Genomic DNA, 18131 nt, shown 5'->3' with positions numbered 1-18131 from the left:
AGGACTTAAGTTGTAAAGAACACTAAGATTAAAAAAACAAAAACAAAAACCCTCACTCTTAATGAGGCATGTTATGTTTTGTAAGGTGATCTTCATTTTTTATCTCATTCAATTCTCACATAAGTAGCCTATAACCCTCTGTTTCTAAGACTGAGACCCATCAAGATCCATTTCTGGAAATGACAGGACATAAGCAGTGTATAAAGAGATGAGGGGATGTGATCAAAACCAAAAATCTTTTTTAGAACAAAAAAGTCAAAAAAGACTTTTTATTCACTATATTTCCATGCACTAAGTACACATATGTATACACAAATATTATGATTAAGAATGTAAATTGTCCATGATTTCTGCCATCCACCCCCCCCCCATAGTTTTTTAAGCTAAAATCAAGACAAAAAGGTTCTGTTTGCACTGAGCCACTTTGGGACATGCCCCCAAATCAGTCAACTTTTGGCTTATTCTTCTGGACCATCCGAAGTACTGAGGAGGAAAAGTTTGAAAATTGCTGCCCTAAGTGATCTTCAAGGTTCCTCTGAAATCCCCAGCATTTTCTCAACAGTTTCCACCCCAATAAAAACTCAAAACCAACTTCAATTGAATGAAAAAAGTTGGATGCACTGAATCAAACTGGATAAAGAAAACATGAAGAGATGAAATGCCAAACTCCTCCTCTTAGGCCCCCAAGTGTCATACTGCACACTTTACCTTGCCCTTCCATTTCTTATTAGAATACTACTCTTTATACTTGTCAAGAACAGTCATGAGAATAATAATTTTTTTCAGGGAATTTTCACCATAACTATTTCACATCGTTTAAATGCCTATCGGGGCAGAAGGGTCCTGAATTGGAATCCTTACTAATTCTATCAGTACTGAAAACTAACTTCTTATGTGCATTTTCTGAGTCATTTTTAAAAGTGGATGAGTAAAGACAAATAAAATATAATGAATGAAGCTAGATCCAGTATAAGAGTGTCATCTAAAAAGAGAAAGCTAGATGAATCTCAACTTGGTCTTCTGCTCTCAAGGCCTTAAGACCAAGAATTTATTCAAACTGGGAGACATCAGGCTTTCTTAACCTTACACCATTTAAACATTTGAGTCACCAAACTCATTTGTTCCATTTCTTTCTTCCCCAATTTTATTGAGGTATAATTGACATATAACATTATATTAGCTTGAAGTGTATAACATCATGATTTGATATATGTATAAACTACAAAATGATTACCACATTAAGCTTAGTTAACATTCATCACATCACATAGTTACAATTTTTTTTTCTTGAGATGAGAACATTTAGATCTACTCTCTTAGCAACTTTCAAATATACTATAAGTCTTGTTAACTGTAGTCATCCATGCTGTCATTATATCCCCAGAATTTATTTATCTGATTACTGGAAGTATACCCATTTCCCTCATCCCCCATCTCTAGCAACCACCAATCAATCTGCTCTCTATTTCTAGGAGTTTGGCTTTTTTTAGAATCCACATATAAGTGAGATTATACAATATTTGTCTGTCTGACTTATTTCACTTAACATAATGCTCTCAAGGTCCATCCATGTTGTCAAAAATGGCAGGATTTCCCTTTTTAGGGCTAATATTCCTGCGCGCGCGTGTGTGTGTGTGTGTGTGTGCGCGCGCGCGCATGTGTGTATCACATTTTCTCTATCCGTTCATCTATCAATGGATACTAAGGTTGTTTCCATGCCTTGGCTATTATAAATAACGCTGCAATGTACACAGGGGTACAGATATCTCTTCAGCATCCTGTTTTTGTTTCCTTTGGATATATACCCAGAAGAAAAACTGCCAGATCACATAGTATTTCTATTTTTAATTTTTGAGGAATCTCCATACTGTTTTCTACAGTGGCCACACCACTATATTCCCACCAACAGTCCACAAGGATTCCTTTTTCTCTACCTTCTCACTAATAACATTTGTTTTCTCTCATCTTTTTGATGACAGTCCTTCTAACAGCTGTGAGGTCCTATCTCACTGCAGTTTTAATTTGCATTTCACTGATAATTAGTGACACTGAGCACCTCTTCATGTACCTGTTGGCCATTGTCCTGTTTTATTTCCATGCCAGTCCTGAGAGAGATCTCAAGATAACTAAGATGTATAGAGGACTTAAATGGTCATTAAAATGCCATACTGTGAGAAACTGCCATCACAGAGGCCAACTGACTGCCAACTTTTGCTTCAGTGACTCTTCATCTTCTATGCTTCCTTAGGGTTAATCTGGCCTGTTCAGACTGACACAGTTTTCACATTGCAACAGGTTACAATTAAATCTTGCAGGCCTGAGAGCAGTTTACTTCCTCAAGTAACTTTACATACCTATGTTCTGATTTATTCTCCATCTTACAAGTATAACTGTCAAGGAAAATCATGATAAATTCTGAAAGCAGACACCAAGTACCCTATCACCCTGAGGCTTTGATTCCAAAATCATGAGCACTGAAATCCTAGAAACCTGAGCATTCAGATCTACTACCAACTTCTACTGAACAAAGCTAAAGACCTTTCTTTCCTCACAATGTAGCATCCCTAAGATACCAAAGCTACAGAAGAGTGTGGCTCTTATTCTAAATTATACCAAACCATTTATATTTGGTATAAGCTCATGCACAAGAAAAGTAAACCTTAAAAAAATTTTATTTACACGGCTAGCCTATTTATTGTCTTTACCTTTTTAGAATCCTTTACCCTAATAATGCAGTTATCACTTCCAGAGAATTGAAATGCTATATTCAAATAGAGCCCACACACAGTAGCTGCATTAATCTATTCATACCTGAATCTTAAATGCAAGTGAACAGATCATCATGAAAAATCAAATATGCCTCTGTATTCTTTAACCACATTTTCAGTAAGTAAGGTCAATCTTTCTTGTTAAACCTGTTCAGTAATAATTATTTGAATGATATCACCTTGAATTCACATGTAACCTTTATCTGGGCAAAAGCAAGGCCTTTGATGTATATTAGATTCAAAGTAGCCCTTTGCAGAGCCACTTCTCCAAGTACACAGAGTGCTCTCCCTTAATCACCATAAATTAAAAGCAAGTCTTTCTAAGCATCTCACCCTGTGCCAAGGAAGCACCAGGCCTAAGTGGCAAGGGACAGTATAATCCATTGCTACCTGAATCCTTTTCATCAACAGTTAAGCCAACCTCAGAATAAAGTCCTACCTATTTTCCTTTGGGGTGATTTTGACTTGATTCCTCCTTGAAAGAGGACCAGAAATTGCTTAAGCAACTCAAATAAGGATATTCAAGGAAGAAGTTTTCCTAAATGCCAGCTCAGTCTTAAGCTTGCCAAGTCACAATTAGAAGCGACACTCAAGGGGCCAGGATTACCTTGATACCAAAATAAGACAAAGACACTACCAAAAAAAAAAAAAAAAAAAAAAAAAGAAGACCAATATCTCTGATGAACATAGATGCAAAAATCCTCAACAAAATATTAACAAACCAAATCCAACAATGTATTTAAAAAATCATTCAGCACAATCAAGTGGGATTTACTGTTGGGATACAAGGGTGGTTCAATATTCACAAATCAACCAATGTGACATATCACATTAACAAGAGAAAGGATAAACAATGACATAATCATTTCAACAGACGCAGAAAAAAGCATTTGACAAAATACAACATCTATTCATGATAAAAACCCTCAACAAAGCAGGTTTAGAGGGGACATACCTCAACATAATAAATGCCACATATGAAAAACCCACAATGAACATCATACTCAGTGGTGAAAAACAGAGCTTTTCCCCTAAGATCAGGAACAAGACAAGGATGTGTACTCTCACCACTTTTTTATTCAACATAGGTCTGGAACTCCTAGCCACAGCAATCAGACAAGAAAAGGCAATAAAAGGCATCCAAATTGGTAAAAAAAAGGAGTAAAATTTTCCCTATTTGCAGATGACATGATACTATATGTAGAAAACCCTAAAGATTCCACCAAAAAAACTACTAGAAGTGATCAGTGAATTCAGGAAGATTGCAGGATACAAAATTAATGTGGAGAAATTTGTTGCATTTCTACACACTGATAATGAAGTAGCAGAAAATTAAGAAAATCCTATTTACAAATGCACCAAAAATAATAAAATACCTAGAAATAAACTTAACCAAGTAGGTGAAAAACCTGTATTTTGAAAACTATAAAACACTGATGAAAGAAATTGAAGAGAAAACAAATGGAAAGATATACTATGCTCATGGATTAGAAGAATTAATATTGTTAAAATGTCCATACTACCCAAAGAAATCTACAAATTTAATGCAATCCCTAGCAAAATACCAACAGCATTCTTCACAGAACTAGAACAAATAATCCTAAAATTTGTAGGGAACCCCAAAAGACCCCAAATAGACAAAGCAATCTTGAAAAAGAACAAAACTGGAAGTATCCAATCTCAGATTTCAAGATATTACTACAAAGCTGTAGTAATCAAAACAGTATGGTACTGGCACATAAAAAGACACATAGATCAACAAAATAGAATGGAGAACCCAGAAATACACCCACCATCATGTAGTCAATTAATCTATGACAAAGCAAGAATATGCAATGGGAAAAAGATAGTCTCTTCAAAAAATGGTGTTGGGAAAACTGGACAGCTACATGCAAAAGAATGAAACCAAATCACTTCACATATATACAAAATAAACTCAAAATGGATTAAGGACTTGGGGCACCTGGGTAGCTCAGTCGGTTAGGTGTCTGACTCTTGGTTTCATCTCGGGTCATAATCTTATGGTTTGTAAGTTTGAGCCCTGCTGAGCTCTATGCTGCTGTTGTGCAGCCTGCTTGGGATTCTCTCCTCCTCTCTCTGCCCCTCCCTCGCTTGTGCTCATGCTCTCTCACTCTCTCTCTCTCAAAATAAATAAATAAAACTTTTTAAAAAATGGACTAAGGACCTAAATGTGAGACCTGAAACCATGAAAAGCCTAGAAGAGAGGACAGGCAGTAATTTCTCTGACATCAGCCATAGCAATATTGTTCTAGATATGTCTCCTGAGGCAAGGGAAACAAAAGCAAAAATAAACTATTGGTACTACATCAAAATAAAAAGCTTCTACTTTACCAAAACAACAACAACAACAACAACAACAACAACAACCAACAACAACAACAACAACAACCACCAAACAAACCAGGAGGTGCCTGGGTGGCTCAGCTGGTTAAACATCCAACTCTTGATCTCAGGCTCATGAGTTCAATCCCCATGTTGGGCTTCATGATGGGCATGAAGCCTACTTAAAAATAAATAAATCGGGGTGCCTGAGTGGCTCAGTGGATTGGGTGGCTAACTTTGGCTCAGGTCATGATCTCACAGCTTGTGAGTTCGAGCCCTGCGTCGGGCTCTGTGCTGACAGCTCGGAGCCTAGAGCCTGCTTCAGATTCTGTGTCTCCCTCTCTCTCTACCCCTCTTCCACTCACACTCTGTCTCTCTCTCTCTCTCTCAAAAATAAATAAACATTAAAAATAAATAAATAAATAAATAAATAAATAGCTTCTGCACAGCAAAGGAAACAATCAACAAAACTAAAAGACAATCTACAGAATGAGAGAAGAGATTCCCAAATGACACATCTTATAATTTATTAAATGACATATCCAAAATTTATAAAGAATTCACAAGATTGAGGGGCACCTGGGTGGCTCAGTTGGTTGAGCATCTAACTTCAGCTCAGGTCATGATTTCACAGTTCATGAGTTTGAGCCCCATGTTGGGCTTGGTGCTGTCAGCCTGTCAGTGCAGAGCCCACTTAGGATCCTCTGTCCCCCTCTTTCTGCCCCTCCCCCACTTACACTCTCTCTCGAAGAATAAATTAAAAAAAAGAACTTACAAGATTGAACACCAAAAAAAAAAAAGATATAATTATTAAAAGATGGGCAGTAGACAGGAACAGACATTCCTCCAAAGAAGCCATACAGATGCCCAACAGACACATGAAAAGATGCTCAACGTCACTCATCATCAGGGAAATGCAAATCAAAACCACAATAAGATATCACTTTACACCTGCCAGAATAGTTAAAATAAAAAATACAAGAAACAACAAGTGTTGGTAACTATGTGAAGTAAAAGGAACCCTCTTGCACCTTTGGGAATGCAAACTAGTGCAGCCACTGTGGAAAGCAGTATGGAGGTTCCTCACAAAATTAAAAACAGAATTACCATATGATCCTATAATTCTACTACTGGGTATTTACCCAAAGAATACAAAAATATTAATTTTAAAAGATATATGCAACCCTATGTTTATTGCAGAATTATTTACAATAGCCAAATTATGAAAGCAGCCCAAGTGTCCACTGAGAGATGAATGGATAAAGAAGATGTGGGGGATGTGCGTGTATACATATATATATAATGGAATATTACTTGGCCCTAAAAAATAAAATCCATCGACCAAACGGATAGACCTAGAGAATATAATGCTAAGTGAAATAAGTCAGCCAGAGAAAGACAAATGCCATATGATTTCACTCATGAGGAATTTAAGAAACAAAACAACAACAAAAGAGACAAATCAAAGAATAGACTCTTAACTGAGAACAAACTGATAGTTACCAAAGGGGAGGTGAGTGGAGGGAATGGGTGAAATAGGTGAAGGGGATTAAGGGTGCAGTTATCATGATGAGCACTCAGTAACACATAGAATTGCTTAATAACTATACTGTATGTCTGAAACTAGCACAGTGTGTTAATTATACTGGAATTTTTTTTTTAAAGTGATATTCAAGGTTAAAACAGAAAAGTTACAGGCAAACGTTATTTTTTTAAAAAGTGCTATGTCCCAGGGGCACCTGGGTGGCTCAGTTGGCTAAGCGTCTGACTTGGGCTCAGGTCATGATCTCACGGTCTGTGAGCTTGAGCCCCGCGTCGGGCTCTGTGCTGACAGCCCAGAGCCTGGAGCCTGCTTCAGATTCTGTGTTTCCCTCTCTCTATGCCCCTCCCCCACTTGTGCTCTGTCTTTGTCTCTGTCTCTCTCTCTCTCAAAAATAAACATTAAAAAATTAAAAAAAAAAAGTGCTATGTCCCAGGTGATGTATACAAATGTTGAATCACTATATTGTACACCTGAAACTAATGTGACACTGTATGTAAATTAACTGGAATTCAAATAAAAACTTATAAATAAATAAATAAACAAATAAAAAGAGTAATGCCATATAACTAACACATAATCACTAAAAACAACTGAAATGTATGACAAATAGTAAATACATAATAAGTACTATGCAATTGTAAAGTGAGATTTTAACCCAAGAAATATATAGTAGCATGTCTTGGATCTCCAGTGTCCTTTTTAGTGGTACAAGGAAACAGCTTCAACTTATTGGCATATTCCCTCCACAGTGTGCCATTTATCTGCAATGAATTGTGGTATCTACCTGAAATCAAGACTGAAGGTCAGGTTGTCCCAAGTCAGATAAGGATTTGATCCCTGAAATGTAAGAAAAGTATGTGATATCCAAATGATGGAATATCATGAAACCATTAAAGTTTTTCATTAGGAAGAGTTTCCAAAGTTAATGACAGATAATATGTTAAAGTATAAAAAGCAGAATATAAAATTATTATTTATGACATCAACATAAAAATGCTGAGAGAAATTGAGATATGTAATAGTGGTTACCTCTAGTTATATGAGGGGAATGTAGAGAAGGGAAGAACTGTTTAGGCCTTCCTTGAGCCTAGCAATTAATGAAAGATCAATAATCTGAATAAAGTTACCAAACAAGAGGCTGGAAACTACCATCAAGGATGTTCTAAATACCAAAGTGTCAAGGGCATCTCATACTGAAAGACTGTGGTCTGGCAAACACTTGGGACTTTTAATACCAAAAAGCACTCTCTGAAAAGAATAGGTTCCTTCCTTAAAGCATAAGGAGACATAGTTAAGTGAAACAATTATTAGTAACACTTTAAGTAGCAAGAGACTATCACATATATGTTTAATTGTCTTCTTTTCAGGCTCCATGTTTTCTGGTTTTAAGTATATAGTATCTGACATGTAGAGTATGCAGTTAAATATTTACGATGTTTTTAAGTAAATAATATGCTTATAGAAAAAACGTGCTTGACTTCATTATAGTCTCTCAACTCCAGGGTACTTAGGAGAACCTAACCATTGGCCAGTCCCATCTCTTTAATGGCTGACAGCAGAATTTTAATGTCTAGGAGGGAATAAGTAGTACTCGAAGGCATGCTTGTAACTTCATATCTATTCAACAAATGCCTCACTAATCACACTACATTGGAATGACATCAAATTTATTGAATTTCAACAATGAGTAGATTTAACAAAAGGAAAATCCCTTATGTCAGAAACCTAACCACTGATGATGTACAAACTCCTCAGTATGGAGTTCAAAACGTCTTCATCATGTAGCCCCCATCTAAATACCAACTCTCCTTCTCAGTACTCCTCAATTTGAATATAGCCTCACTAACGCACTCTATTATAAACATGCCAACCTCACGCCTACTTCCATGACTTTGTTTACACAGACCTTTCCACATAGAATGCTTCTCTTCTTGTCTTATTCAGGGATTCAGATTCAGCTCTAGTTCAACCTTCTCCTAAGAAGTTCTAAATAAGGGGACCTGGGTGGCTCAGTCAGTTAAGTGTCCGACTTTGGCTCAGGTCATGATGTCATGGTTTGTGAGTTCAGTTTGTGAGTTGCACCCCACATTGGGTTATCTGCTATTAGCATAGAGCTCATTCAGATCTTTTGTCCCCTCTCTCTCTATCCCTTCCCAACTCGCACATACACTCTCTCTCTCTCTCTCAAAAATAAATAAACGTTAAAATAAAAAGTTGTAAATAGTTTGACTTGCTATAACTCCTTCGTTTGAAACCCTATAATATACACTGTCAATACAACATTCCTCCTAATCATCCTTAAAAAAAATTGTTATTGTATGTGGTTTGTTTCCTCACAGATAGAGACCATGTTTTTTCTATTTCTTTTGTGCTTTAATAAGGATTGAGAAAATGTCACGCAGCAGAAAGAGAACAAGTTTCATAGTCAGGCCAACCTGAATTTGAATCCCAGCTCTCCACAAACTAGCTGTTGCGTCCTTGGGTAAGCTATTTAAATTCTTTAAGGTTCAGTTCCTTCAGAGTAATTGATCATCTATAGAAAGCACCATCATAGAGTAGATAATAATATTCCTTCTCTTTTCTCTGTCCTTTTCCTTCTTTGAACTTCCACTGCATAAATATAATAAATCCAACTACATTAGAAGGGGTACCTGAATAAAGCCTTCTTACCCATTCTGCCTCAGAGAAAATTCTGCCAAAAACTATCTAGGATTGGACAGTCTGTAACACAAATGAAGACTTGTCACTGTGCTCCCCATCTAAACAATGTCTCAACTGATTTTAAACTAGGGTTAAATCTCCCCTTGGTAAGCACAGATTTGAAGGCCTGATTATGCTCATGGTGCTCTCACTGAAGCAGGAAAGCTAGAAAAGACTTCCTCAGATTTGGAGGTATCTTGTATCTAACAGAGACTCCAATCTGCTTAGTTGATAGAATGGTAGAAGCATATAAGGGTTTATTGCAAAACAGTAAGGCTGATTTCATGAGTCATATGAGAAAGTCAACCTCATTACCATACAGTTACATCTTATGTTGTCTGGGTAGCAGAATGCTTTACAAACAAGGTAAAGGAGGCACACGCCACCACTTCGATAGCAAAGGCACAGGAGGAAAGAAAGACTGCTTCAATTGCTTCAGTTTTAGGGATACTATTTTAAAGTAAGAGCTAACTATCATTACAACTAAAACTAGATTATCTTAAAAAAAATTTTTTTTACTGTTTGTTTATTTTTGAGAGAGAGACAGAGACAGAGTGCGATTGGGGGAGGGGCACAGAGAGGGAGACACAGAATCAGAAGCAAACTCCAGGCTCTGAGCTGTCAGCACAGAGCCCGACGCGGGGCTCGAACCCATGAACTGCGAGATCATGACCTGAGCTGAAGTTGGATGCTTAACCGACTGAGCCACCCAGGCGCCCCAAGATTATCTTTCTTTTAAAGTTTATTTATTTTTGAGAGAGAGAGAGAGAGAGAGAGAGCACGTACCCATATGGGGGAGGGGGGAGAGAGAGAGAGAGAGAGAGAGAGAGAATCCCAAGCAGGCTCTTTGCTTTCAGCACAGAGCCGGAGGCAGGGCTCAAACTCACTAACCATGAGATCATGACCTGAGCTGAAATCAAGAGTCAGGTGCTTAACAGACTGCTTAACAGGGTGCCACCCAAGCACCCCTAAAATTAGACAATCTCAAAAATTGCTGAGGCAAAGAAAGAGCAAGAGAATATTATAAAAATCATTTTTAGGGACAGCTGGGTGGCTCAGTCAGTTAAACGCCTGACTTCGGCTTATGTCATGATCTCCCAGTTAGTGGGTTCAAGCCCGCATCAGGCTCTATGCTGACAGCTCAGAGCCTGGAGCCTGATTCAGATTCTATGTCTCCTTCTCTCTCTGCCCCTCCCCTGCCCACACTCTGTCTCTCTCTCTCTCTCTCCCCCTCAAAAATAAACAAAAAAAATTAAAAAATCATTTTTAAAAGATGACAGAATTAAGATGAAACAGATACGATACAAAAATAAAAATCAATGAGGGGCGCCTGGGTGGCGTAGTCGGTTGGGCGTCCGACTTCAGCCAGGTCACGATCTCGCGGTCCGTGAGTTCGAGCCCCGTGTCGGGCTCTGGGCTGATGGCTCAGAGCCTGGAGCCTGTTTCCGATTCTGTGTCTCCCTCTCTCTCTGCCCCTCCCCCATTCATGCTCTGTCTCTCTCTGTCCCAAAAATAAATAAACATTGAAAAAAAAATAAATAAATAAAATAAAATAAAATAAAATAAAATAAAATAAAATAAAAATCAATGAAATAAACTCAACTATTTAAAACAAAGCAGCCAATCAAGCAAAAAGGTAAGTGGAAATTATGATATTTTATGAAGGTTGCATTCAAGACAAGAATCATTAAAAAAGACAAAGAGGCCATAATAAAGATATAGCTGTCATTAACTTTTACGTATGTAATAACATGACCTCAAAATATATAAAACAAAACACACACACAAAGCAAAAACAGTAGAAAACAGAAGAAAGGAAATTGAGGGGCTGGCTCAATTGGTGGGAGCATGCGATTCTTGACCTCAGATTTGTGGGTTCGAGCCCCACACAGAGTATAGAAATTATTTAAAAATAAAATCTTAAAAAAAATGAAAATAGAAAAAACAATGGTAATAGGACATTAATGTTCAAATCATGAAAACCATAAAGTAAAAAGTGATTAGAAGAGCTGAATAACATATAAGGTTGTTCTTTACATCTAGAAAGCTATGTCCTGAAGAACACTTTTTTTTAAGCATAGACACATTCACAAAAACTAGCCTTGTACTAAGTAAGGTACACACACACAAAAAGTCAATCAATCCTCCAAAGCAGAAGTACAGGTATATTCTGTGGCCATAGAGCTATAAGGCAGTGAACAAATAACAAAAGTAGAACAAATAGTACAAAACAAACACCTCAGAAAATTTTAAATCTCCCAGGACTCTTGAGGAGGCAAAAATAAAGTCATGGTATTGAATGGGGTAGACAGGGAATTGAAATTATGGCTCGTAACGCTTTCTTCACAAAAAGCATCCAAATGAGATAGCTCATAGGGAGACTGTCTTAGAATCTTTTACAAATTATGGGGTTCTGCTATTTTCTAGTAAAAAATCAATCATCTCTTCAGTCCTACGATCTAGCACAATTTCTGTGAATTTCATTGGCAGAGGCCATGGCCCCACAAATTTTGAAGATAGTTTGCCAAGTCTCTATTTAGTCACTAATGATTTATGACTTCCTTTAATAATCTTCTCTCAATCAGGTGTAAGTTTAACTTCAAGCAAGCCCGATTCAGAGGAACTAAAAAAACATGTAAGCATACTTTAGTTGTTTCCTGAAAAACTCAGATTTAAGTTTATAACAGCACTGTTCAACTGAACTTTCTACGATGCTGGAAATGTGCTATATCTATGCAGTCCAGTATGGCAGCCACTAGACACCATGGCCATTAAGCATTTGAAATCTGGAGAATATGCCTAAAGAACCGAAATTTTAAATTTTATTTAATTTTAATTAATTTCAACTTAAATTGCCACATGTGGGTAGTGGCTATCATGTTGGACAGACCTGGTCTATAATCACCCAGGTTGGTTGGTAAGATTTATGGAGGCAAGATAACACAATAAAACACACAGAACGATTCCATTTAATAAAAGAAGTAATAAAGCAGCTATAAAAAGCAGAACAGCTGTGGGAAGGATACCTGGGAAAAGCTTCAGCTTAGGGTCCCTGCTGTCAGCTGATAGATCACCCTCACCCAGGTTCTGGCAATAGCATTTTCCCCCCAGGGCTTTAAGAGTATGTTTCAGGGTGGGTGAGGGTAGTGAGTAGTGGGGGTAGGTGTACTAATAACTGGACCAGAAGTATAGATTGCTCAAAAATTATGTGATCCTCCTGCCTTACCATGTATAAAAAGGAAAAGAAAGGGAGAAAATAAAAAATGAGGATAAATGTAAAAAAGTGAAAATAAATAGGGAGAAAGGGAGAAAAGAGGCTCTTCCAATGGCAACGGTACCACCAGCACTTGCGCAATTGTAAGAGGCATGACCACATTGTTAACATTTCCATTCCTCATGTAAATATTCATTGAATGCTGATTATATGTGAAGCACTGGGTTTATGGTGTTAAAGAGGAGGAGTCACCATCTCTCAAGGTATTTATAATGAAATAGGGAAGATGGGCACTTACATAACTATGCCATGAAAAGAGAAATGCTATAGATATGGAAAAGAGCAGGTGAAGGATGCCTTCTAAAGGAGCATTATTTATGGGGCACCTGGGTGGCTCAGTGGGTTAAGCCACTGACTTCAGCTCAGGTCATGATCTCACAGTCTGCCTCGGGTTCTGTGCTGACAGCTCAGAGCCTGGAGGCTACTTCAGATTCTGTGTCTCCCTCTCTCTCTCTCTCTCTGCCCTCCATCCCCTTTCTCTCAAAAATAAACATTTAAAAATATTTTTAATTAAAAAAAATAAAGGAGCATTATTTGAAAGATGACTAATAGCCTTCCAGGCAAAGGAGGAGATACTGCAGGGAATGTGGAGAAGCAAGAATGAGAATGATGAGGAAGATATAAGAGTGAGTGAATGCCATTGTTTTGTAACTGGCAATTTCATAGGGATCAAGGTACAGATTAAATATCAGGGAAGGAGTTTTAACTATTTTCTATTTTCAATAAGAAAGGACTGAACATTTCAGAGCAAAATACTATAGTAACTTTGCTTATGAAAAATTAAGGTGGTAGCAATGTGGAGGCTGTCTGGAATTGGGGCTAGAGTTCAGACTGGGAGATCATTTAGGAGGCTACTGAGATAATCCACAATGGAGATAATAAGGGTCTTCAGTGAATATACTGTTTATATGTGCTCAGAATTCATGTCCCTTTCTTTTGGTAACAGAACCCTGAGTTTCCACAGAGGAATCACCCCTCTGCAACTTACTGTGGTCCGTGAAGTTCCAAGAAAGTATCCCCTTGCCACAGGATCCAGGGTTGAGCACATAATTTAGGCCTGATTGACCAGCATATTCCATACCTCAATTATAAGAAGAGGAACATAACTCAAGTCAGCCCCAAAATAGTCAAGTCAGCCCAAAAATAGTCAGCCTCTGAATTTTTGCTTTTGTTGTACCTATTGGGATTGCTTTTTTTTTTTTTTTTTTTGGTTGAGATTGCTAAACTTGAAATTGCCAAGTGTTATCCATCCTATAGAAAAGTCTGCCTAAGAATGAAGCCAAGACATAAGGAAGAAGAGTCCACAGAGAGGGACAAATTCTTGTTTAAGAACCTAAGAAGCCATGCCTAAAGCACTACTACTCCCTGGATTTTTTAGTAATATAAGCAAACATATTTGAAAATGGAGATAAAAATAAAGCTTCAAGAGAAAAATCAGGAACAAAATTCATAGGACCCGGTAACTGCCTGGATATGGGAAATGAAGAGGGAAGTATCAAATTTCACTTTGAGGCTTCCGGGTTGGCTGACTGAATGAAAAATACTACTAACTGAGGTAGAGAACAGAGGATGAAAAGGTTTCAGTCAATGGAATGAACTCAGTTTGAAGACACTGAAAAGTCTTTTAGTATTTGAATTTTGACATTATCTGGATCACTTCATCAGGAAAACTCTACATATAGCTGATTTCCAAGTTCAGACTGTGCAGCTCAAGGCAGTCTAGGGTGGCAGAGCAATGCTAGCATAACCATTCCTTTCACTGTTTAGTAGTTTCATCAGACAGTCTCCAAACAACTGGTATTTACTACATAACTAAAGAAAGTAAAGTATCATCTCTAAGCACTGTAGCACTCTGCTAGAGTTAGATGAAAAATAAGGGAACATATGAAATTACTACACTCCAAGGATAAATTGAAAAGCTAGGCTAACCCCCCAATCCTCAGTGCACTGAACTCAGAGGAGCCATGGGAGGAGGAAGAACAGGCTATACAATTGAAAACAGCAACCAGAAAAGCACCCACCCTTATTTCAAGAAAGCTGGGGAGGGGACAGAAGTAGACATGTTTTGCACTTAGTACATACCAGGCACTCTATGAGGAGCTTCATGTACATTATTATCTTATCAAACCCTCACAACTTACCAGTCAGGAAGGCATTATTTTTCCCAGATGGAGGAGCCAAATTAAACAGTAGAGGGGTGCCTGGGTGGCTCAGTCAATGAAGCACCCAGCTCTTGATCTCAGCTGGGGTCATGATCCTACCGTTAGTGAGTTCGAGCACACATGAGGCTCTGCACTGACAGTGAGGAGACTGCTTAGGATTCTCTCTCTCTCTTTCTCTCTGCCCCTCCCCCACTGGTGCGGTCTCTGTCTCTCTCAAAATGAATAAACTCAAAAAAAATTAAGCACTAGAGCTAGGTTTCAAATGCAAGTCTATATGGTTATGAAGCTTATGCACATTTCACTACATCAACTGCTTTCAGAAAATACACTGATAAGTTTATCCTTTATGTATAAAAATGAGGCCATCTCATTATGAGGAATTTTCTGAATTGGGTATATTATTGACCACAGAAAGTGAGGTTTGCAATACCCAGCCACAATGCCTCAATTCTCAGGCACAAGGCCTGTATATGCCAGTTGTCTATTTGGAACTAAGGAGGCCACTGGTGCCACGAAATCTCATTAAACAACACATTCTGAGTTAACCAGCCACTAGCAAAGAGTAGGCTATAGCAACAATACCAGTGACCCTGTGGAGATAATCCCACTGCAGAAATTAAATTCTGACTAGAGTTGCTTGGTTAAGAGGCAAGCATGGGGCAAAAATAATAGAAAGAAAAAGATACCCGCAAAGGAGCTCTTCTACTGGCCTAAGTGATAGGCAAAGAATGCCCTAAAATTCATTATCTTATACATTTCTTTGTCTCAGTACATGAGCATAATGAAAGGCAGCATAGCATAAGTACTAAAAGTGCAGATTCTAGAGCCAGATTGCCTGGTTTTGATCCCAGTTCCACCAGGATTCACTATATGAAATTGGCAAGTTCTTCATCCTCCCCATGTCTCAGTTTCCTCATCTATTAAATGGTGATAATAATAATTCCTGCCTCATACAGTTGTCATAAGGATTAAATAATACTTGCAGGTCTCTTAAACAGTGCATGGCGTGTGGTAAGTGTTTGTTTAAATCCATTAATAACTAACCTAGCTAGAAGTCCAGCTAGACGGGGTGGAAATTTTAACTTGAATTTCGAACGCAGCCTCTCCTACATGAACTGGCAAAGGAAAATAAAAACGATCCCAAAACTTGGTTAGAATTTATATGGGACCTCTTACATGAAACATTTCACAGACATCTGGAGGAAGAATAAATAGCCAAATATACATAAGTAGAAACTGAAACATGGAAAAGGGAAGTAAAATGTTCAGTTTCACTGATCATTCATACATCTCAGGCAGGAACCCCATCTTGTCAGTCCACGTTTTGTACAACAGGCCACAAGCTACCAGTGTACATAAAAGAGGAGTCAAACTTACAAACAGCCAGGTCTTCACCTGGGCACAATACCTCATTAATTTTTCCCTGCTGATGTTTTCTCAATGAAGCAAACCCTAAATATGGGAAGCACCTTATACAGAGCATAAGTCACTATTTAGCCAAAGTAGTCTGCAAAATCTTAAAACCTCCATTTCTAAAAAATATGAAATGGATGATAATAGTTTGGTATAAAATGTGAAATTGCTTAGTTGCATTGTGGGCAAGGAGTAAAGGGTTTGAAGATGAAAAGGAAATGGCTGAGGGGTCCTGCCACATTGACAGCGGCACACACACAATTTCTAGTCGCATTAGCAAGCCCCCTCCCCCACACTAAGGCCATTACAACCGTCCACTTTCATACACAGGCCCTCCTTCTCGACTTCTCCTTCACACTCGTCCCCGCCTAAGCTTCTTTCTAGGCCACTCATAATGCCTAACCTTTGCGCCCAGAAATTCTTACAACACCAACCTTCTCAATATTGGTCCGACTTGCTATCACCGCAAGTTTCACTGGAGGCATCAACCTGTGCCCTACCCCTATCTATAGACTCTGGCCTGTAAAATCTTACCACAGCACCTCTCAATACCCACCTCCCCCTCCGGCTCCCCCTGCCCTCAACATATTCTACTCACCCTCCCTTACCCTCATCAAACCCGTTCCCTCGTCGTCCTCCTATCCACGCCCTGCCAGTCCCTCTTTTCACAATTTCTTCCCAAACAAGTCGCCCGCAGCAATCGCCCTATGTCTATCACGACTTCTCCTGGTGCCCTCCGAGTCCTCCCAACTCTCCCGGTGATTTGGCGCATCCATCTGCCCCAGACTCCCCCGGCCCTTCCCAGCCCACCTGCTCTCCTCCGGCAGGCGCTCCTCGCAGCCGCCGAGCTCCATTCCCGCGCCCTCTGGCCGCATCCGGGGCTGCGACGTCGTCTCCTCTCTGAAGAGAGGTGTCCCTGCCGCTTCGCCCCCCAGGGCTTCCGAAGCTCCCTGGGAACGGAGGAGGCACCCTCGGTGGGTGGGCTCAGGGTGATGCACTACACCCGAGTTGACAGCAGGCACGGTGATTACTGCCTCAGCTGCTGTTCCTATCCCCGCCACCCCCCACTTCCGGTTCCAAGAACTACAACTCCCAGCAAGTACTTCGAAGACTCGGTCGCTCCCGGCATGCACCACCCTATCCAATCCGAGGACGCGTTCTCGGCGGATGCAGATCCTGGCTGCGTGCTCGCGGCCGTGCCCCCAGATGGGGAGCAAAGATGTTAACCGCCAGAACCCGTGCAGGTGTGAACCTTTACACACTCCTGTCACGTTTTACTTTGGGGACCGGACCCGATAAGAAGTCTAGACTAGGAAATAACGCTGGTCTTAATCCAAGTAACGTTAACCCCACTTCAGCCTACCCTGGTTTAACACCTGTCGGTTGTGTTTGGGGACCTCAAGCATTTTAATGAAGAGCTCACAAACTGAAGAGCACGGGTTGTTTTGAGATCGGAAAGAAAAAACAGGAGGAAAAGGCTTTAGGGAAAGGTGTTTTTTGTTTTTTTTGTGGTTTTTTTTTTTTTTTTTTTTTTTTTTTTTTTTTTTTTTTTTTTGGAGAATTGATGTCAGAGCAGGGTTTTAAAGGATAAGTATGAATTAGCCAGGAAATGAGGAAGTGGAAACAATGGCCCAGGCATAAGGAAGCATGCTGGTTTGGAGAGTGCTGGTTCTGAGTAGTAATAAGAGCTGAGAAGAGGTGGTGATAGAATGGTGTTGGTGAGCAGGCACCCCAGAACATGAAGAGTCATTCCAAGGAGTTTGGATTTTATCCTTAAAACAATTAGGAGCAAGTTAAGGATATGAAAATCAAGAAGTGATTTGACCAAAACTGCTTAGAAAACTAGGTTGTAGGTAAGGGAGGAAGAATGGCTATGAGAGGAGATTGGAAATCCCTATAGAGGCCGAGCAGGTAATGCTGAGTGAAGT

At 39.1% G+C, this 18131-nt stretch overlaps 1 protein-coding gene across 10 annotated transcripts in view; it reads right to left on the bottom strand.

Moving 5' to 3' along the window:
• RUBCN (rubicon autophagy regulator) overlaps nucleotides 1-17286 on the bottom strand; it is a 59937-nt gene extending 42651 nt beyond the window's left edge. For all 10 annotated transcript variants that reach the window (XM_045502372.1, XM_045502376.1, XM_045502373.1 and 7 more), the window contains exon 1: nucleotides 17014-17286. In XM_045502372.1, coding sequence (XP_045358328.1) covers nucleotides 17014-17078 — 65 coding nt within the window. In that variant the 5' untranslated portion in view covers nucleotides 17079-17286. The remainder of the gene's footprint in view (nucleotides 1-17013) is intronic.
• Nucleotides 17287-18131: the final 845 nt, after the last annotated feature.

This window comes from Leopardus geoffroyi, chromosome C2, assembly GCF_018350155.1.
Source record: "Leopardus geoffroyi isolate Oge1 chromosome C2, O.geoffroyi_Oge1_pat1.0, whole genome shotgun sequence".
NCBI lineage: Eukaryota > Metazoa > Chordata > Mammalia > Carnivora > Felidae > Leopardus > Leopardus geoffroyi.
The sequence above is the reverse complement of the archived record's forward strand: the minus strand, read 5'-3'. Positions and strand labels throughout refer to the sequence as shown.